The following is a 23,150-nucleotide window of genomic DNA, read 5'->3' as shown; positions in this document are numbered from 1 at the left end:
CACTGCCTACAACCTTCTCTGCGTTGTTTTGGCCTCCCCTCTCCACCCCAGAATCCTTGAAACTTGTTATTAAGGAAGATTTCTAACATACACAGAATAAACGGAATAGCGTAATTAACTGCAGTCCCTCCTTTCACAGGCATGGGCAAGGGAGGTGTTTCTTTGGGGCCTGAAGGGTGTGAGTTGGGAGCGTGGAGGGGTTTGTGGTTATAGGACTAGCTGGGCCAGTACTGAGTACCGGCTTCTGAGTGAAGAGAGATTCCTGGGTGCTGCTTAATAGAAATGTGTGTGTGAGTAAGAAGACAATGATGTACAAAAACGTGATATCTGTCACTTTTCATGCTTTGTGATTTTTCTAAAATCTTCCCATATTGCAAAGTCTGAGAGCTATCCTATATTTTCTTTTAATAGTTTTTAGACATTTACATTTTACATTAGGTAGTTAATCCACCTAGAGTTTATTTTTGTGAATGGCAGGAGATAGAGGTCTAATTTTATTTTATTTTTCCATATGGTGAGTTAATTTCTTCATATCATTTATTGACAAGTTGTCCTTTTCCCGTCTGATTTGCAAAACCTTACTCATGTGAACTTCCAGTATATGCTTGGGTGTTAGGCATTTGGATTCTGTTTTGTTTTATTGATCCATTTGCCTATTTCCTGTTAATATTATCTTTTAGTAATAGGAACTTTGTGATATGTTTTAATATAAATAGGATGATTCTTCCCTTTATTTTTGAATAGTATTTTCGCTAGCTATAGAATTCTCGTTTTCAGTTTTTTCTTTCAGCATTTTGTAATTTCTCGTAGCATCCTTGCCTGGCTTTAGTATCAGGTTAATATTGGTTCTTAAAATGAGTTTAGAAATGTTTCTTCTTTTTCTGTTTTTGTTTGTTGTTTGTTTTTTGAAGAGTTCAAGAAGGACTGGTGTTCTTTAAATGTTTGGTAGAATTCATCCATGAAGCCATCTAGTCCTGGGCTTTTCTTTGTTGAGAGTTTTCTTGATTACTGATTCAGTCTCCTTACTAGGAATTGATCTATTCAGATTTTCTGAGTTAGTCTTGATACTTTGGATGTTTCTTATAGCTGCCATTTCTTCCAGGTTGTCCGATTTATTGGCTGTAATTGTTCATGTCGTTTCTTATGGTCCTAGGTATTTCCGTGATATAAGTTGTAATGTTTCCTCTTTCATTTGTAATTTTATTTCAGTCCTCTTCCCACGCCCCCCTTGGTAACTAAATATTTCTCTTTTGTTTTATCTTCTCAAAAAAATCAGGTCCTAGTTTCATGGACCTTTTGTCTTTTTAGTTTGTATATCATTTATTTCTACTCTAATCTTTGTTATTTCCTTCCTTCTACTAGCATTGGGCTTAGTTTTTTTTCTCATTTTTCTAGTTCCTTGAGGTGTGAAGTTAGATTGTTTGAGATCTTTTTTCTGAATGTATGTGTTTATTGCTATTAATTTCCCTCTTAGAAGTTTTGCTGTATTCCATAAGTTTTTGGTGTGTTCTCTTTCCATTTTCCTTTGTCTCAAGGTGTTTTTTGGTATATCCTTTGATTCATTGGGTATTCAGGAGCACATTGTTTAATCTCCACATAGTTGTAAAATATTTAATTTTCTTGTAATTGAGTTCTGGATTTCATGCCGTTGTGTTTGGAAAACATGCTTGATATGATTTTAATCTTAAATTTATTAAGATTTATTTTGTGCTCTAACATCTGATCTGTCCTGGAGAATGTTCCATGTGCACTTGAGAAGAATGCTGTTGGATGGAATGTTCTACCTATGTCTGTTAGGGTCATCTGGTCTAATGTGTGATTTAAGTCTTTCAAGATGTTATTCTAAGTCTTCTGGCTTTCAGTTTCTATTGGTCACCTATCATTCTTATTGATGATATTTAAAACCTTTGGTTTTTTTACTCTGACATCTTTTAATATTTTTGTCTTTGATTTTCAGCAGTTTTCTATGGTATAGCTGGATATCTTTTTTCTTTTTCCTGCTGGAGTTCATAGGGCTTTTTGAATTTATAATTTGATGTCTTTTATTGGTTTTGAGGAATTCTCAGTCATTTTTTTAGGTATTGCTTCTGCCCCATTCACTATCTCCTCTCCCGGGATTACAGTTGCACATATGTAGGGCTTTATAATTTATCCTGTGTGTGCTTACTCTATCTTCTGGTTCCCCCTCCCCACCCCCATAGTTTTGTATCTGTACTTTCATTCTGGATATTTTGATATGGCCCGTTTCTCTAATTTTCATTTCATCCGTATCTAGTCTGCTATTTAAATCATTCATTTTGCTCTTAATTTTCGTTATCGACTTTTTGTTTCTAGAATTATTTGGTTATTTTTCAAATTTTCTATACCTTTTTTACACCCTAGTCACCCCAGTCTCCAGTTGTTTGCCAAAATTCTCAGTGTTTTATAATTTTTATATGTACCATGTTTATTTTAAAGTATTTGTCTAATAGCCTTACCATCTGGAGATCCTGTGGGTCTGTTTCTTTTGGCTAGTTGTTTGTCACCTTTTAAGAAATTCATCTAGTCAGTGAGTTGCGTTTAAGTATTCCTTTGTTGATTCCTGTAGATTTTTATATGTGCACATTTTTGTGTACATTCAAACATTTTGACATTTTATATTTTTATATCTCATGGACTATTAAAATGCACATATTTTAGTTTCCAAATAAGTAGGAAGTTTGAAGCCACCTTTGTAGCTGACTTCTAAATGTATTGCATTGTGAGAAAGTGTATCTATTATTTTGATTCTTTTTCATGCTTTTGTTGGTTTTTGCTCTGGCAACTTAAGATTTTCTTGTATTCGTATTCAGAAACAGCCTCACAATGTTTCTAGATGTACTTTATTTTCCTTGGAATTTTCAATTTGTGTATGTTTATATTGGGAAAGTTGTGGCTATTCATTCGTTGTCACCCCACTATTTTTTAAAAATTTCTGGAATTATTGGATAGATATTGGAATGTCTGCATTTCTTCTTCATATCTCAACTTTCTTTTCTGAATATTTTATTATTTCATCCTTTCGTGATATTCTGGATCATGTCCTCAACCTGGTCTCTGTATCCCAAGGAACGTTTCCTCCTGGAAGACAGCACCACCACCCCCCACTACCCCCCGCCCCACGAGCTTTCAGGCCCATGATGATAGTGGCAGTGGGGGGGGGGGGCGGGTGTTCAGGGCTCTCCCGGCCTACACTGTCCCTATGCTGGTTCCTCATCAGCCTCCCTGTGGTTGCTGACCTCCAGTGCTTATTTTATACCTCCATATTTGAGATGACACTTTTCCTATTTTGTTTTCTATTTTCCACTCATGAAGCAAGTTTTCTGTTCATGAATCACACACACGTTTTAAGCTAAAATCTTATGACAGCATGTGGAATGACATTTGCAAACAAGATCAGGCTAAATTTCTGTCCTCTGTGATGGCCTGGGAAGAATGAAAGAAAGAGTGAAGTCAAGTAGAAAATGCTCCTTCGTAGGAACGGGGGAAGCCAGAGAGGGTCCGGGTCAGATCTGAGTCAGGTAAATGATTGCTAACTATGCAGAGATCCTGGAATCATCGCTCTGTGCTGGAATGTCTCGCTAGCCACAGTCCTAGATAGCTAAGCCAGAACAGACGATTGCAACCAGGCCCGGGCTAGATTTGGATGGAGTAGCTGGGCTCCTAGCTGCTTAACTGCAGAGGCTGGCCTCGGCTGTTTCATTTCCCTCACGATAACCCAAACCCAGGATTTACCAATCCCCTGTTTTGGACCCACATGCATTTTGGCAAGAATTTACTTTTAGAAAGATGTATAAGTATAAATTACTAATGAAACGAAATTCTTCCTTTGACAAATAGCCAATTACGGTTCTGTGAAACTCTTTATTCCTCTTTCCCAGTGAGCCTGGCAAGCATTCCAGCTGTCCTGAGTGGTGTAGGTAAATAATCTGTACACACACACATGTATCATTTGGTAGTATGTTTTTAATCAGTTGTTTGACTGCAAATATCTAAAATTCTGGGTATAAGTTAAATTTTAACTATGGTATATGATCAATTTGTGAATATAAGTTAAATAAATTATAATATAACATATTCACAAATTGATTATCATATACCATAGTTTATTCATTCTTTGCCTTCTCTCATTCCCAAATCTCATCTAGGTGCTTTTGAATTATTGCCACTCAAAACAATGCTGCAAAAACATCTTTAGGCGTGGCTCCTTATGTACATGGAACAAATGGTTCTCTGGGGATCCGAACTTTTTCCCTAGAGTTAAACTTTGGAAATACAAGAAATTTCTTTCTTTCTTTCTTTTTTTTTTTACTCATCCCTTTTGTATGCCTTATATGTATGTAAATTTCTCTACCAGCATGTTTGCAAGAAGGTAGACTGACCGATGCCGCTTGTCTTACAGGTACACAGTCCTCTATAGCTCTTGGACTAATCACCTCTATGTTGAGTTTCCTGGTGATTCTGTTACAAAGCTCTTCTTAGTACAGATTGTTTTTAAATTGTTCTAGTCACAATATATCTAGAAAATACTGTATTTTCCTTTATAGAGCTAACTTCCAAGTTGCATTTGGAGATGTTAGATACTTCTGTTAAGGTGGTAGGTGGTGCTTAGTGTAACCTGTTGTTTCCTGTTTACATCCCCGTCGGAAGGGAAAATGCTTAGGTTATCTCGGCCTCCTCTCGTTGTGTATTGGTACGTTCTCATGTATCCTATACTTTAGTAATATACTTACATAGTCTTCCCTTCTTAAATATTGTATTTCTAGCCGAATATCATTTAGACAATAATTCAAGATTATTTTTCTTAGTCTATGGCCATGCCACTCTGAACGTGCTCAATCTCGTCTGATCTGGGAAGCTAAGCAGGGCCGGGCCTGGTTAGTACTTGGATGGGAGACCACCTAGGAAGACCAGGTGCTGTAGGTGTTTGGAAAAAAAAAAAAGATTATTTTTCTTGTTCCCAAAGTTGAAACAAATATAGCAGGAATGTCAGATGAGGGAGATCCAGGTCGTCTTCCTTCACTAACTAGTTTTGTGACATGCTAGCAGGGTTCTTGATGTTTAAGTAATTTATAAAAAGAGAAAGCTCAAATAAATGATCTTCGGGCTTTTTTCTTAAAACTTCTTTGGCCAGATTCAAATGAGTAATTTCTTAAACAGTGAGGAACTCAAAGAAACAGTATTTATTGCCTTCGGTATAAGCAGCAATGCTTATTTGAGTGTGTTAAGATTTTTAAACTGTAAATATATAGAACAGATACAGAAAGTATGTGTTTTTGTTTTTTACAGGTGTTTTGTCTGGCCATTTTAAAATTAAGTCAAAATGCCAATAAGACCTGATCTCCAGGTAAGTAGCCCTAGAACAAAAGTAAGTATTTTATTTTAGTTCCTAAAATCACTTTGTTTAAGGTATTAAGTGCTATATTTTAAAGAAAGACAAAGCTTACTTGTTTTCATGAAATGGTTGAGAGTAGAATAAATTAAAATGTTATCCATTCATTTTTTCCAATAGATTTGTTTTTAAAGCTGTATTAAGAATATTTAAATTATTATAGATGCTAATTATATACATATGTATATATATCTTTTAAAAGAATTGTTCACTGATTCATGTATAACTTCTGGTATTTTTATATCAAGGTTTAAGATCATAAGATAGTTGCATTTAGGTAAAGAGTAAGTTTTAATATAATTAACTCGTATGCAATTCACCACCAAGTCTGGTGATCAGATTATAGTATGAAAATTTCTTATTAATGATGTGTACATTAAAACCAGGGACGGCAGATTTTATAAAGTTTATACAGTCACACCCTGCTTAACGACGGGTGTGCTTTCCATGAAATGCACCGTTGGGCAGTTTTGTTGTGCGGACATCATAGTACACTTACACAAGCCTGGGCGGTACGGCCTACTACACACCGACGCTGTGTGGGGTAGCCTGGCGCTCCTAGCCTGCAAACTTGTGTAGCATGTTACTGTACTGAACACTGTAGGCACTTATAACACAACAGTGTGTGTGTATCTAAACAGGGGCAAGGTAAGTAAAAATATGGTATAAAAGATGAAAACAGTACAACGCTTACTATGAATAGAGCTTGCAGGAATCGTTGCCCTGAGCGAGTGACTGAGTAAGTAAGTGGTGGTGACTGCAAAGGCCTGGATCATGAGTGTACTACTGTCGACTTTATAAACACTGGACATTTAGGCCACACCGAATTCATAAACCAACACGAAAGTAAATCGAACACAAGAGAAAATGATGCAATCGAGATGCAGTACGCATGAAATATGAGGCTACCGGCGACCTAGGACAGCAGACTGTTCTACAGCACGTCTGTCTTTTAGGTAGAAAGAGTGCGTTCTAAAATAACAATAGAAAGTTTAGCAAAGTAAATGCGTGAACCAGTAACATAGTCACTTATTATCATTATCGAATCTTCTGTACCATATATAATTGTGTGTGCTATACCTTCATACGACCTGCAGCACAGTAAGTTGTCTACACGAGCTTCTCCACAAACACGTGAGTATGGTGATAGGTTACAGTGGCTACAACGTCACTAAGCAAAAGGAGGTTTCCAACTCCATTATAACCCTGTGGGGCCACCATCCTATTTAAGGTCTGTCGTTGACCAAAACGTCGTTATGCAGCATATGACTAAATGTGTAGTATCATAAATATGTGTGTAATGCTTATCATATTGGTTGACATAGTTTCTAAATAGTGCTTTTGCCTGTCTGCTTTTTTTACTATTTAAACCTCATTAAGAAGTTAATGAGAGATATGTTAAGGTTTTATCCATGGTATTATATATTACTATAAAGTTTATTTTCTTTCATTAACAAGTTTTTGTTGAGTTCAACATAACGATGACTTTACAATTTAAGATAGGAAGTGGAAAATTAGTAAAGTGTATTTTTCCTATGTAGAGTCTTATCAAAAAAAGTTAATCTCTACATTACTCCAAATTTAATAGTGGATGGTTGTTTTTTTTTTTTTAAATAAATGAGTTGATATTGTATAAGCTCTTCTGAGAATTTTGATGTAAAAACAATGATCAAATTACTAGATTGCATAAGGTGACTTAATTTTGACGTTGATTCAATATGTGCCGTTAACTATGTTTCTCTAGCAGTTGGAAAAATGCATTGATGATGCGTTAAGAAAAAATGATTTCAAACCTTTGAAAACACTTTTACAAATTGACATTTGTGACGATGTGGAGATTAAATGCAGCAAACAGTTCTTGCACAAGTTGGATGACCTTATATGCAGGGTAAATATTTCTGTCGAATGATCGTTAAAATCATTAGATCGCTATCTCCTTTCTAGGAAGAAGCACTCTATTAGAATAAATGAATAAAGCTTTGGCAAGCTTGACTATAATTATATAAATAAATGTTTATTTCACCACTTGCTTACTTTTTTGAAGAGTTCCAAATGACATATTGGACCATTTTCTAAATAAAATAAAAAGCTGTGTTTACAGAGTTACCTAAACTGGGGAAAAACAGTTTACCTGTTCGGGGTTTAAACAACTTGATCTATTTTTTTAAAAGCCTGTCAGCATATTCTTCATGTTATAAGGGCAATGCCTGGTACTTGCAAAAATAAAAATGATCCAAAACCTTTGACTTGATTTATCATGTGTAAGGCAGTTTTATATGTGAAGCCGTGATTATTGGCAGTCTCACCCAGTATCTTAGACTTGCTTTGACTCTAAAAGATTGAGTAAACAATTCTTGTATCTGTTAGATAGTCAGGAGCTTTTTAGAATGGAAGGTAACTGATTCTTTGTATCAGTCTAAAGTTTCTTGAATTTATACAGATCTGCATTTTCGTACTGAGTTTGTCATTCACTGGCTCTAGGCAGGTTGCTTTTTTTAAACCACACTTTTGTCTTTTGTTCTTGGAGATTATGATAATGGCTAACTTCCAGGATTTGTGAGGATTATAAAGCTCCTATTATAAAGCAAAGTTCCACACTATTTTGTGTCAATAGATGTTTAAATGCGTACTTCTCATTTCAGGAACTTAATAAAAAGGATATTCAAACTGTTTCAACCATTTTGATTTCTTTTGGAAGATGTGGCAAAAATATCAGTATATTGGGGCAAGCCGGACTTCAAACTTTAATGAAACAAGGACTGGTCCAAAAGATAAGTATAGAATATGTAACATTCATGTGAGGGAAAGATGATTAAAGGTATGCTTTCTAATAAATGGTTCAAACTGTTGAAAAATAAGTATGGAGACTTTATATAAAACTTTGAGATAAAACAAATATTTTTATAACCTGTGGTATGTGTCGCAAAGATAAAGATCACAAGGAAACTGTACACAGACACCTAGAAAATCACGTGAATTTAAAGTCACAAGACTCCCTAAGGCCTTTCCTCGCTTTATTTTCTTTTTAGCTCATTTTAATCACAATCTAACGTTATTTTTTTAATATTCATTGTCTATCTGCCATGTTAGAATGTAGAATATTGGTTTTTGTCTCTCTTGTTCACTGCTGTCTACCCCAGTGCCGAGAACAGAGCTTGGGATGTAGTCTACACTCATATCTGAATTAAAAGTGAAATCAAAACTTTTCAAACAGCAACAATGCCCAAATCTAACTGGTGATCATTTATTCTTATCTATTATGAGTGTACCTGAACTAGGCATGTGAAGGAAAAAATTAAAGTCTTCTACCTGGAATTCGGGTTAACTTTAGCCATTCCCACCCAAACAGTGGAAAATATAATGAGTTACCAAAATCCCCAAACAACGAAGATTTTAAAAGCATAAGCTTGTTTTGATACGATACTGGAATTTTGAGTTCTAATGTTTCTTTAGTCCTAGGTTTACTATTTATATAAAGGTATGTACATTCTCAAAGTTGAATTTAAAGTAACTAATATATATTTCTTTTTTTACATGGTTGCCTGGTTCGAAAAATCCAAGGAGATTATTCTGAGTCGAGGAAATTCAAAAGATGAAGGTGTTATAAGTATGATAGAAGACTTATTTGATCTTTTGATGGTAAAGATCACATTAACTGATGGTATAAAGCTTGTGTTTAATTAAAAACAACTTGTATTCTATATGCCGTCTGCCTGAAAGTCACTAATAGATTGGTTTGTGACTCAGTTGGATTAGTCTATTCAGACGGTATTAAACATTTATCCTGATTAAATAGTTAATACATAAATGTTAAATATGTTTGAGTTTGGATGTAACTTGTTGTTTTAATACTATCTGTGATGGTTCATAATATAAGATAGTTATAAATTAAATATTATTCACTTTCTTTCAGGTCATGTATGACACCAATGATGAAGGTATAATAAAAATTTTATTTCTATGGAACAATTTGCAGTTAGAGTTTTGGTATAATTTTGCAATTCTCATACTATTGCCCTAACATTAGGAATTCATTATCTAATTCTGGGATCAATCAACAAACCTTTTCTGTAAAGGGTCGGATAGTAAATATTTTAGGCTTCGCGGTCCAAGAAAAAAACAAGGATATTATGAAGGTATTTATAGAACAAGGAAGAAACAAATTTCCACAAAATGTTTTATTGATGCGATTCAAAATATAATAATTGAGTACAATGTTTTTGTGATACAGGTATACTAATAAGGAGAATAACACTATTTTTTGAGGGGATGACATTTCACTTATTAAGGTTCTAAGTTAGTTTTTGCTATTGAAATTGATTGTAAATGATCATTTGTTCATGCTTATCTGTAATGAGATTTAATGTATACTGCATTAGAAAATATGCTGATAATAAATACTAATATTAATGAGCATGATTTTAATTGAGCATATTCATCACTTGGAAAACATAGAATTACATTAGATTCTTAGTATTTGCCTTTTAGAATGGCATTGCATTGCAGATTAATCACTTTCAGTCGAAGGTTAGATGGAAGCGCCTCAGTTGCATAATTAAATTAATTTGTACATATGGAATTTTCCTCTGCAATTACATCAGTGTCCAAAAATGCTGCTGGACCTATAGTGGGAGCTTGAAAAATATGTCCCCTACAAATTTGCATGGGAATGGAGATCACTTTTGGTTTAACTTTCGACAGCCCAGGAAATATAGAAAGCAGCTTGGCATTACTTGTGAATCAGATAACCTTAGTTTCATTGAAATGATTTTATTTTACTGACGTGTAAGTTCTCATATCCCGTGATTTCACATTGTAATTTGGGGTTGAGCTCATTAAACAATATCAACTCTGCAGCCCAAGCTATTTACCAAAATCATTCAATGGTAAGTGATGACGGCCAAGTTCACGAAAGTGCCTGGAGTTCATCTGGACACCACTGGTTCAATTAAACATGATAGATTCAAATATTTGCACAGAGTACCTGCTGGCGAATAATACAGAAATGGTCAGTGGGTTGGATTTGGTTCATGGGCTGTAGTCTGCCAACCCTTGAGCTAATGGAACAAAATTTTCAATAGTACACTGAGAATGAGTTATAAGTCTATTTTCACTTGTGGCTCGTCGGTGAGCAGTCAGTTCCAGTTTATCTGTGTTGCCTGAGGAAGAATTACCTAAGGTTTCTGAGGCTGGTGAATTATTTATGAATAAAGGAATAGTCACTATATGCTACCTTTAAAGCCAGAACATTTTAAAAGATTATTGGTGGTTATCAGGTCTAAATTCCTACATTTTCAGAGGAGAAGAATAGTCCTAAACTACCAGTGATTATACAGTGATCCAACAGGTTTTTTAAATTATATCTTTTCACCTAATTGAGTGATTTTTTTTTCTCTTTCAATGTAGTCACTTTGGAAGGTTTTATATTTTTGTTGTGGTATCGCCACAAAATTATTCTTAAAATTTGCATTATAAAATAGCATGTGGAAAATTCCTCTGAATATATTTAATATTGATAAAGCCTTGTCTTTTCAGAATAGGATTAACATTTAGAAATAGCTCAAGATACTAAGATCTTCATGTTGTTGAGAGGTGATGACTAGTATGATATTTTTGAGGTATGACTATAAATTAGGCCAGTTTTCTGAAAACCTCAAACTAGAAGTTTCTACTTTTATATTTATTTCATCCAAAAAAGTAATACTGCCTTGTGTGCACGAAAGGAGAAGCTAGATTTGGATCTCTTTGCCAGAATTAAGATCCGTCCCATCTGTTGAATGTTATTTCCCCCCCCCACCCCCGCCCCAAAGCCACATAGCTAGTTATTGGCAGAACCAGCCCTGAATTTCATGCTTACTGACGCCCAGGCCAGTCAAGTGGGCCTTGTGAACTGAATTGGTACTTCCTTTCCATTAACTCATACAAGTAAAGTCTATCGTTTAAAAGTATTTAAATTCACACTTATCAATAATTTAACACTTTCAGGTAAAAGGCAAGTAGCGGAAAGTTTCGTCCCTCGAATTTGTGCCCTAATTATTGACTCAAGGGTGAATGTTTGTATTCATCAGGAGGTAAAGTCATTTGTTAGATTTTCTTTTCAAACCTAAAAATGAGAAAATGAAGAAAATTTGGTAGCAGTTATCAAATTGAATATTTAATGTTGGCATTAAAGTATCATGTAGTATATTTCTGTTAACAATTCATTGCCTAACATGCGTTTATGTTAACCATATGGGTTTATGTATACATATTGCTCATACGAAAATATGCCATCTAGATCTTAGAAGTTCTTAAGTATTTAAACGCTAAAAATAACCCATAATGTATAGATGTCTGTACATGTGTATAACCATAAGAACAAATATTAATGTAATATTTTTTTGCTTTCCTAGTTCTTATAATAAAGTGATAACATGTCATTGCAAAGATTATAACTGCTTTAAGTATATAGGAATCATGGTATATTCTATTTTTGATATTCTCTATTTTATGTTTTTGTATTCACTATTTTATACTTACATTCTTCTCTGTATTCTTCTCCATTCCCTGCATAAAATCTTATAATTAAGAAAAAAAAAATAGGCTTCTAAGTTTACCTGGAATGTTTTCCTAAATACTTAAATGTTTCACTGAATATAAAAATTAATGGATTATCTCTTTTCTTCTTTTCTAGACTATAAAAAAAATGAATGCTATGCTTGACAAAATGCCTCCAGATGCCAGGAAAATACTGTCTAACCAAGAAATGTTAATTCTCATGTAATAATTTGTACTATATTTCTTTAGTGGTTCAAGTCAGGAATTTAAAGGATATTTATAAGGCAATAAGGCAATCATGCATTTCATTAACAATTAAAACCGATAAACTGTTGTAGGTTTCTAACATATTTTATGGATATAATTTCTGCAAAAGTCTATGATACTGGCCAATTGTAAATTTTAGTGAAGTATTTCCCCCCAAACATATTGACTTTCTGTTTAATTGATACTAATCTAGTACATAATCTGTTGTTTTGATTCACAGGAGTAGTATGGGAGAGAGGATTTTAGATGCTGGAGGTAAGTTTTTTCAAAAGGTTTATATTTGGAAATATTTCACATTTCCTAGAAAATGTCTTTTCAGTCAAACTAAATGTAGCGAGATGTAAGGGAATTATTAACTAATCAAGTAATTATTAATTACTGTAATAAATAATTAAATGATAGATATTTGTGGGACTGAAATAATAATTAAGCATTACAGTAGGACTTGTTAAATATAATTTGTACCTAATAGTAGATTTCTGGATTATAACTTAATTTTTCAATAGATTTGAATTACTTTTGCTAAGAAATTCCTCAAACGGTATTTTATGAAGTTAGAAAGTTAAATATTCTTGGGATTGATAGATTTCTTATTAAACAATGTGTTTATTAAAACTCAAATTTTCTTTCCTAAGTTTCAAATGATAAAATTTTGATGTAGTGATTTACATAAAGAATAAACCACTGGTTTAAAGTACTTCGGAATAACTGTAAACCTCATTACACAAAAAGAATACAAAGATTCTGCAATTTTATAGACCGTTGTATGGGTTATTTTACAATTCACAACTCTAATAATCGATATTTCATAGTCTTTGAATATATAGGAGTGTCTTTTTTAAATATCCTTTTAAAAAAATTCACTCCTTCTATTAGTAAACTTGTTATTTGGGCCGTGTGCATTCCTGTAATAATGAGCTAGTTCTAATTCATGTGAAGAAAATGACCAAAGATGAGTAAATTACCCTAATATTTTCCGTATGTCTCTTGCTTGTTCTAATACCTTATAAAATATATCAACTTTTATAAACTCTTAATTTTCATAATGTCAAATAATACATTAACTTTTTTTTTTAAAGATTACGACTTACAAGTAGGTATCGTAGAAGCTTTATGCAGGATGACTACAGAAAAACAAAGACGAGAACTCGCGTGCCATTGGTTTTCAATGGATTTTATTGCTAATGCATTTAAAGGAATTAAAGACTCCGAATTTGAAACAGTAAGTAGTACAAAAATAACAAATTAACAATAGCTTTTAAAAATTACTGTGCATTTTGAAAGTTTTTTTTTTTTTTTTTTTTAGGATTGCAGGATTTTTCTCAACCTTGTGAATGGCATGCTTGGAGACAAGAGAAGGTAAACTTAATGCAGGTTATTTAATCCCAGGAATGGGCATGGAAGGATAAGTAACAAATTTTTATCACTTTTGGTAATGACAGAACACAGTATTTGCAGCGCTGCTCCTGGTACCTTGTAGGTGCGCAGAACGCATTGGATGATTGAGGGTCAAGTGCAAGGAGTCATACCTTGGATTTGAATCATAGGTTCCTGTCTCCCTATTTTAACATTGGGCAAATTATTTAACCATGCTTGCCTCAGTTTCCTTAGCTATGAAATAAGAATACTAATAATACCTACTTCACATGTGTGTTATGAAGATTAAATGAGGTTATTATATGCTAAGTACTTCCATCTGACCAAGGAAGTGGTCAGTGAATTCAGCCATTTTTCTTAGGAGTATTATTCGCTTTTCCTCTTCCATCTAAGTCCTGTGAGTACTCCCATTGTATTAACAGTCTGAGCTAAAATGAGGCTCTGCTCACGGTCAACAGCACAGAACACGGGATGGTACGATCACGTCAGTCAAAGTGGCAGGTTTAGTATCCTGAGTAATAGGCTCTCTCTGCAGGAATAAATTTACATTAAGCTTTTACTCTAAAAACTAATAAAGAAGGAGACAGGATTTTGCATACATTGTTAGGACCACTGCCTGATTTTCTTTTGATCCTAGACAGGGTTTCTGTAGCTAGTGAAGCTTATTCTGTGAAAGCTTATTAATTTTTTGTTTAACTCCATCTACTATTTATTTCAGGGTCTTTACATTTCCTTGTGTATCAGCATTTCTTGATAAATATGAGGTAAGTTTTAGATTTATCATGTTTTAGTTATTCAATGAATTTTGATGCTAAGGGTCAAGTGAATTACAGGTTACCAATTGAAAAGAACATTTAAAATGTTCTTGTCATAATCAGGTCTCAAATAGAGCTGGTCTCGTATTTTATATCTAAGACATTTTGTGACCTGGTGTATTTGTAGCTAAGGATAAATGAAATATAAAGGCTGTACTTCAAATTTTCTTGTTTCCCTAATCAAGCCCATTATTGATTTATCATTCATGAATATATACAGATGAATATTTTAACCTTTATTTGCGTTTGTGATTTCTTGGAGCTGGCTGACTTCTGTGTATAATACTAAGCAGATTGTTTCGAAATTGATTTAAATGCTGTACTATCTCCTTTCACCTTCTACCTATACTCTTAGCAAAAAAATAAAATAAGGCAACCACGATATTACCTGACTGCAGTTCTCTGCTGTCACTTTTAAAAGCATAGGATATATTAGTTTAATATGTTTGTTTTATTAGCTGCAGATACCATCAGATGAAAAACTTGAGGAATTTTGGATAGACTTTAATCTTGGGAGCCAGACTCTCTCATTCTACATTGCTGGAGATAGTGATGTAAGTTTTATTCCCTCTATGCCATTTTATATGTATGTATATGTGCACTTAGAATGTCTTAATTTAATGTATTTTTCTTTGTATATTTATTCTCGTTATTTTAACGTATTTCAGTGTTATCTCAGTAATTTAGATTAGCATGATAACCTATCAAGCCAATTAGACATGAAAACTATTTCTGATGTTTATTGCAACAAAAATTAATGCTAAATTTCAATACTAGTTTTTTTAACATAAGCTTTTCAGAAATTACATGTTAATGTCAGATAAAACTTCGTTCACATGAATAAAGTGCATTGAATCTAGAAAAAAAGTGACTCGAATTCAGAGGCACTCAGTTAAAACAACATGAACAGATAATGACAGGTGGTCTTATTCATATAATCTCCTGTTTGAAAATAGTGAGGAATTGATTCTCAGGTAGTATTTGAAAGTGAATTTTAGTTCTTTACCGTCCGTGCTGCGTCCTGTGTTTAAAGCCTCCAGCCAGGTGTCGTATTTTCTACTGACCGCTTTTTAACCTGAGGAAATTCTCGTTTCCAAATTGCTGCCACTTACCGCTTGGTGCGTGGGGTGCTCCTGGCACCACCGGTCTCGTCGCTTTTGCCAAAATCTGAGCTGGAGTCGATCTGCATGTCGCAGTGTAGTGTGGCTGCCGGGATTCCAGTGAAGCGTTAGTCTCTTTAGTCTGCCTCTTATGAAGTCCTGCTTTTTGTTCCAGGTAGACTCTTTATAGATGAACGTTAACCCGACGCCTCTTGGGCTTCCCACACCCCTTTGTTTCTTTGTATTTTAGAGAGCCTCCTTAGACTGTTAAGTTCCAAACACTACCACCGCTTCTCAGGGGCACTGACATTTTTGCATTAGTGTAGTTATTCCTGCAGCGTCTGTAGGAGTATTTTTAAGTGGATCTTCTTCAGAAGCTGGCCTTCCATTTTGAGAGGAGAGAGTGGACTAGATTGATGTAGTTCCTGCCTCCATTAAGCCTCGTCCTGTGGATGATTCAGACCAGAAGCTAAGCAGTATAGTATCACACGTGATAGGGATAGGATAAAATGCATTAAGGATTTAATGCCTGTTATGTTGCAGACAGTGATCTAGAGATGCTGGGAGGTTCTTCTCAAAAATATATTTAGAATCCTCTCTCCTCTGGATTTCTACAGCAGTAATACATTATCCCTGTATTCTCTCTTGCTCTCCTAGAAGCCATTCTGCGTAGAGTGGCTGCTTAAAACCCTTCTTTTGTCTCTTAGCGATGGCTCAGGAGAGTCTAGATCTGGCCCCTGGCTATTATTTCTCTGACATCTCAGACCGTTCTTTGTGCTTTACTCCATTCCAGCCACATCGTTTTTTTTTTCTGTTCCTCTGACACAGGTCAGGCCCATTTCTGGTCTTTCCACTTGCTGCTGCTTCTGCCTAGGAACCGCCTCCAGATCTTTGTACGTTTGTTCCCTCCCATTGAGATTTTAGCACAAATACCACGTCCTTGCAGAGGAGGTCTTTGATGACTCAATCTAAAGCAGCCTCCCAGCCTCACAATAACACATTGACCTGTTTTAGTTCCTTTATAGTAATTAAAGGAATTGCTGCAGTAAATTATAGTAAAATCATTCTTTTTATTTGTTGTGTTGTCTGCTCCTCTCCCACAAGGGGAGATTCATGAAATCAGGGACTTGTCTTTCTCGTTGGTAGCTATCCATATTTATGACAAGAAAGAATAAATAGATTATTCAGAGAACCGAAAGGTACATAAGATGGTGAATGCAAAGAACATTGGAAAGAAATAAGGCCATGCAGAGCCAAAGAAGGATTATAAGTGGGAGGTAACATCAATTCAGTGAGTATTAGGAACTTACTGCGTGCCAGATATATGCTAGGCACTGAGGACCACATTCATGTGACAGATCCTTCTGGCGGGGAGAATGGGTTACAAAGGGAGGCGACCAGAGGCCGTTTGGAGACTTTTGCAGTAATCCAGGTGAGAACTCATGGCATGGTTTTGGAAAGTTACAGAGGGGTTGGATGGGGATGGATGGATCCCCGAAAAATTTGAGGAGGAGGTAGAACTGAGTAGACTTGGTAGTAAAAAGAAGATTAATAAAACTTGGGTAACTGGATGGTTGGGGATGCTGTCACAGAGGATAAGTTTTGTACGGGAAAGACGATGAGTTCAGCTTTGAGAGTTTTGATTTGGAGATACTTCTGGGATATTCCGCTGGAGATATCTGGTAGGCGGTTGTAAGTATTGGTCTAAAGTTTAGGTCAGAGCACTGAGCCATTGTAGAGATTTAGAAGCTATCTGTAGATAGATGGTAAATAAAATCATGGGATTTAACGACTGCATAGACGACAGAACGGTGAAAAACACCAATTTATACAGGATAGGTGGGAGAGACTCGAGCCCGAAGGATACTTGAAGCAGCAGCCAAAAGAGAATGAGTTAAAAGGCAAGAGACAGATGTTTTCGTGAGAGGAAATGACGTTTATTAAAATCAAACCGGTGAGGAGACGGCGCAGTTGCACGTAGGCGGCGAGGGTTTGGGCGTTCCTGGGGGTGGAGATGCGCGCAGGAGGGAAGACAGGTGAAGGGCGCAGAGAGCCCAGTCTGGCTGGAGTGAGCTGCGGAGTCAAGGGAGGGGTTTTCGTTAGGGACTGTAAAGATAAGCCCTTGTTCCAGTTGACGGCTGGGGTGCCGTGTAGTAGAGGGAGCGTAGGGAGGAGGAGGAAACTCGATGGGCACGATGTGCTGGTAACTCGAAACCGGGTAAATGCATGTTTGCGGTTCGTTATATTTTTACTTTAAAAAAAATGTTTGAAAACTTCTGTAGTAGAAATTAAATTTTAAAGGAAGGCAGTGCCTCCGCATCTGAGGAAGAGTCATTTTGGAGTGAGTAGGTGGTGACATCCTCGAAGGGACGAGTTTCCCACAGAGAAATATGAAGCTGCTGAGAGCGTTGAGGAGAGGCGGCACCAGCCTTCCCTCCTGACCTGAGCTGCCGAGGTCTGGGCGAGTCAGCACCTTCCCTGAAGCGGGCCCTGATGTCGTGGTGCCAGCAGGGTGTGGGCTGGGTTCAGTTACGGCAGGGAGCGGAGGGTTAGTGAGGAGACTGAGGGTTTAGGGGAGTCTCTGTAGAGTGAGTTGTCCTCGAGAACTGGATCTGTCTTCCTCAGGAGACTCCTGGAAGGTGTTAGGGCCCCATCTTTTAGGAACGGTATCCACTGTTTACTCTGGCTTTTTTGGTGAACTCCGTATTTATTCAGTTATACAAATTTCCAAATAAATGACTTGGAGAAAACATTTTAGGGTGTTAATATGCATTGAATGTTTGAATCTAAGGACAATCAATATGTGTGAATTGAGGAATGTGTATGATTTCACAAAACATTTCAAAGGAAGAAATGATAGAATTTGGTAACTTTTTTTAAAAAAGGATATCTTTATTAATGGATAGTCATTCCTTTTTTTTTGGTCAAGAATGGGAAACCATAAAATTAGTAGCATTAATTCCTTTTAAAAGTGAATAGATTAAATGTGACATGTACAATGTATTATGCAGTCAATTGATGGAGCAAGAAATGTATTATATCAACTGGTTGCTCAGTGGTACTTGGTATTAAATAACCTTCATTGGTAGTATAACTTAAAAATTGTGTTTAAAGAAGCTTTAAAGCAGGAATCATTTATGGTCAAAATCTGTTTTAAATTTTAAGGATCATCAGTGGGAAGCAGTCACTGTGCCTGAGGAAAAAGTACAAATATACAGCATTGAAGGTATTAATCTTGTTTTCTATAGTTCTCTTCTTTATTATCTAATGGAATAGAAGTTGCATACTCTCTGGGAAAACAAAATAGACTAATGAAAGCGAGACCAGCATTTCCTATGTTCATTTATAGATTTGCTAGTTCAATATCACTAAATTCCCTAACCCTACATTTCCCCTCCCACGATCTCCCAGCTCCCTCCTGTACTTACTCCTTTACTGTCTAGACTCAAACCCATGAACAGTCACCTTCTCCTTGATATGTTCGAGCTTTTTGCCCTTCCATCCTATTGGTACAATTAGATCTAAACATTTAATTTGTCCACTGTGTAAGCAGCGTTGCATAACAGCGCTGGGTGATCGTAGCTTGGCAGTCTGGGACCACAACACATTCAGCTGTCAAGACATGTTAGTCACTTCGATGGGCATGGAGTGGACATCATCATAGTTTTCATTTGTGTTTTCCTAATGACCAGTGATATTGAGTACTTTTCCACGTGCCTAGTGGCCATCCATGTATCCTCCTTTGTGAAGTATCTGTTTAAATATTTTGTCCATTTTCTCTTTTGTTAGCTTTATTCTTGTTTTAGTGGTTTATTGAGGAAAATTTATCTTATACGTCTGTAACTTAATAATGTGTATGTTTAAGTAATAATCTACCCGTTTATGTGTAGTATAATAACCTTGTAACAGTATACTTCTATTTTTGTTTTCCTGGCCTTTGTGTCAATCGCTTTACATGGTCAGAAACCCCATAATGTGGTGGTATGATGTTTTGCTTTATGAAGCTAATTATCTTTGCAAGAGATTTAAAAAGTGGATTACAGAGTATTTTGTACTTCCCAACGTATGCACTGTTTACAGTGTTCATTTTCCTTTGGATAGACTCGGATTTCCATCGGGTTATTTCCTCTGCCTGAGTGACTTCTCTAATATTTCCGGTGGTGCACATGTGCTGGTGATGAGCTCTTTCAGCTTTTATAGGTCAAAAATATTTATTTTACTTTTATTTTTGAGGTATTTTGATACAGACGTATTGCCTACTTTTCTTTCGGTTTGCTTTTGAAATGGCCCTCCGCTGTCTCCAGGCTCACGTTGTTTCTGATGAGATGCCTGCTGTCATCCTCATTTGTTTCATTTTATTTGAAGTATTTTTCCTTTGGCTGCTTGTAAGATTCTCTCTTCATCACTACTTTTAAACCATTTGGTTGTACTGCTTTGGTGTAATTTTCTTAATGTTGTTTGTTCATAGAATTCATTGAGCATCTTGCTTCTGTGAGTGGGTCCATAGTTTTTTTAAATAAAATTTAAACTTTTCATTCATTTTTCTTCCATTTTCTCCCTTTTTCTCCTCCACTCTGGAGACTCTGATTACACAAACACCAAACTTGAAGTTCCCCAGAGCTCAGAGATTCTCTGGGTTCTCTGATTCCACCTTAGACTTTTTTCTCCCTCTCTTTTTTCTTTTGAATAGTTTCATATTGCCGTTTCGTGCTCATTAACATTTTCTTCAGTGTCTAATCTGCTTCTGATCCTGTCCTGTATAATGTTTATCTCAGGCATTATGTGATTCATCTCTGGAAGTTTTATTTGGGTCTTTTTAAAAGATAAGCCTCTCATTTTAGAGTAGCTTTAGAATACAGAAAATTTTACAAATTAGTATAGAAAGTTTCCTCGCCCAATTTCTCTTTGTGTGGTAAAAAAAAAAAAGGTATAACATAAAATTTACTATCTTAACCATTTTTAAGTGCGTAGTTCAGTAGTGTTAAGTATATTCACCTTGTTAAAGAAATCTTCAGAACTTTCATCTTGTAAAATTGAAACTCTATACCCATTAAACAGCTTCCCTTTCCCCACCCCTCCCCCAGCCCTAGCAACCACCATTCTCCTATTCGTATGAATGTGACTAAGCGGAATCACACAGTGTATGTCTCTGTGACTGGCTTATTTCACTTAGCATAATGTCCTCTCATATTTTTTGCATCTTATTTTTGTGGTACATTTGTCACTGCTTTTTAAAACAAAACACCTGCTTGGATCCTATGGATTCCTCTAGCTCTCTCATTCTTTTTCCATTTATAGCCAATTTTTAAAGAATCGTTTGTACTATATCTTTCCTCCTGCTATTCATGCCTGATCCTACTACATTCTGTTTTAAATCCAACTCCAGTGAAATTTTCACTGAAATTCCAGTTGTCAAAATAACTTACTATTATTAATATCCGCACTTCAGTCTTTCCCCCACATTTGACACTATTAACCACATTTTCAGTTTTGAATCTCTTTTCCTAATTTCTTAACTGAGCTCTAGATGTAGATATGAGTAATAGACTATTCCATTTGGATATTTTCACAAATATCCAATATCTAAAACACATGTCTGGAACTAAACTTATACTCAATACTACCTCTTTGACTTCGTGTCTTGACCAATGGGATGATGATCTTCCAGGTTTCTCAGATGCAGATGCAGATGCCATTCCTGATTGTTTCCGCTCCTCTCATTAATCATTTTCCAGGTTTGTTCATTTCTGTGTGTCTACATCTTTTGACTTTCTCCTCTCCCCCTTCATCTCACATCATTTCTCAACGTCAGTCACTGCCATCTCTTCCTTCTAATGTTTTGCCTTTGTATCTTGCCAAATATAGTTGCATGTTATCGGGCAAAAAGTTATTTTCGTTGTTTTAACGGCATCACTTAAAGTTGCTTTTAAGATTTACTTTCTAATATATGACTCATCCTAATTTTATGAGGATGCTTTTATAAAAAATTAAGTTCTTTACGTCTGGATTAAAATTTGGGGGAGCTTTCGGATTGGCGAATAAGAATGCACCTGCGTGCCAGGAGAGTGGCACACGCCAACTCCCCAGGGACAGGAGCTCCTGTGCTCAGGACCGTTCCTGACGTTGCTCTGTATCTCTTCATCTGGCTGTTCATTTGTATCCTTTACTCTCCTTTGTAATCAAGCGGTAATGTAGTCTACCTCTGTGGAGTAGGCAGGATCCGAGTTTTATATGAATGGCACTCATGGAAGTTAGAGGGTGGACCCTGGAGATCAATCAGTATCTCTACTGAAGAAGAATCTCTGCAGCTGTAGACTGTGAGACTGGGGAGCAGCAGCATAGAAGACAGAGCCCCCTCTAAACAATGTATAAAATGCTCCTTGGACAGATTTTTTTTTTTTTTAATGGCTTTGCAGGAGAAAGCATATTATTAACATTCATGTAAGTATAGTATCTTGGAATCCCAGAGAAATATCTAGGTAACATAGCATCCAAATATGTTCATATCTATAAGTGCTTAGATTTTATAGCAAGCAACAAAGTAGGTCATTTTCCAGTGTCTCGGTAACATTGTTAACTGACAAAAAGCAAGCCATGATACAGTCCCAGAGGTCACAGCAAGTATCAGGAATTTCAGTGAAGCCAGCAATAAAATGAATATGTGTTACTTTATACAAATAGGTACAGAGCACTCAGCAAAGCAATAAATTCGAAGTAGTTCTAATACTATTTCGTCGAAGCCAATGCTTCATTTACTGTAAGTTCACAGCAAGCTACAGGAAAAAAATCAAATGCGTATCAGGGATATAACAATCAGCAAAATATCCATATGGATTACAAATATTCCAGTCTTCATCAAAATCTGAACCATTATCTTCAAAGTCACCTAAGGCTTTTTTCCAAAAATACCGCTGGTCCACTCTGAGTTAGAAACTGTCACCACTGTCTTCAAACAATAATTCTTCGTACCCTCGAAGGACATTATGTGAAAATTTCACGACCACATAGTTGCAAAAGCAAGTAAGACATTTTCCTCTTGGGCAAGCCTCAAAAAAATTAGAATTTTATAGCCTGTAGTGACATTTGTCCTTTAGGCTCGGTCACTGAGTGGCCAGCAGAGCTTTTCTTGATCTAGGGACAAACTGTTCTACTTGGTGGTGGTCCTTTTCCCTCCAGATGTCTTCCTTCTGCCCAAAAGGCTACGCTGGGGGCAGGTGCGGGGACTTCGTGGTCATCAGCAGGGGCGGCACTAGAAGTCAGACAGGCCCATGGTGGCTGTTAGTCCATAATATAGGCACATTAATTGAGTGCCAGGTAATTTTTTATGAAGTTTTGGATGGAGGGAGGCGAATACCTCTTCTAAACTGGCATTTAAAGTATTTTCTTTTCACTGAATTGATAAATTCGTGGAAGATTAGCCCCACGCCCTTACCTCACGATTTCCTAGCACTCAAGTTTTTATCAAACGTTGTTTGTTTACCTGTCAACACATTTTAATTGTGGATTTAAAAAAAATGTTTGAATAGATGCTTATGCCATAGAAATGTCGTTATTTATAGAATTAGTGATTTTCTCTGCCTCTTTTAAGAAAGTCATTTTCTCACATGTTTTCAAGGAAGAGGCTGTTAGTGTCCAGAATGTATT

At 35.8% G+C, this 23,150-nt stretch overlaps 1 protein-coding gene and 1 pseudogene across 1 annotated transcript in view; both read left to right on the top strand.

Moving 5' to 3' along the window:
- The window catches only part of SYCP2 (synaptonemal complex protein 2), a 64,509-nt gene that overhangs the window by 3,961 nt on the left and 37,398 nt on the right, over positions 1–23,150 (top strand). Inside the window, exons 2-14 of the mRNA XM_023534103.1 lie at positions 5,308–5,365; positions 7,155–7,298; positions 8,053–8,181; positions 8,945–9,049; positions 9,324–9,348; positions 11,396–11,481; positions 12,084–12,169; positions 12,435–12,469; positions 13,294–13,436; positions 13,521–13,573; positions 14,310–14,355; positions 14,865–14,960; positions 18,672–18,732. Of these exons, the coding sequence (XP_023389871.1) occupies positions 5,342–5,365; positions 7,155–7,298; positions 8,053–8,181; positions 8,945–9,049; positions 9,324–9,348; positions 11,396–11,481; positions 12,084–12,169; positions 12,435–12,469; positions 13,294–13,436; positions 13,521–13,573; positions 14,310–14,355; positions 14,865–14,960; positions 18,672–18,732 (1,033 nt within the window). The 5' untranslated portion in view covers positions 5,308–5,341. The remainder of the gene's footprint in view (positions 1–5,307; positions 5,366–7,154; positions 7,299–8,052; positions 8,182–8,944; positions 9,050–9,323; positions 9,349–11,395; positions 11,482–12,083; positions 12,170–12,434; positions 12,470–13,293; positions 13,437–13,520; positions 13,574–14,309; positions 14,356–14,864; positions 14,961–18,671; positions 18,733–23,150) is intronic.
- Positions 4,826–4,944, top strand: LOC111743682 (annotated as a pseudogene).

This window comes from Pteropus vampyrus, unplaced genomic scaffold (genome assembly GCF_000151845.1).
Source record: "Pteropus vampyrus isolate Shadow unplaced genomic scaffold, Pvam_2.0 Scaffold118, whole genome shotgun sequence".
Taxonomy (NCBI): Eukaryota; Metazoa; Chordata; class Mammalia; order Chiroptera; family Pteropodidae; genus Pteropus; species Pteropus vampyrus.
This window is presented reverse-complemented; position numbering and strand designations above follow the sequence as displayed.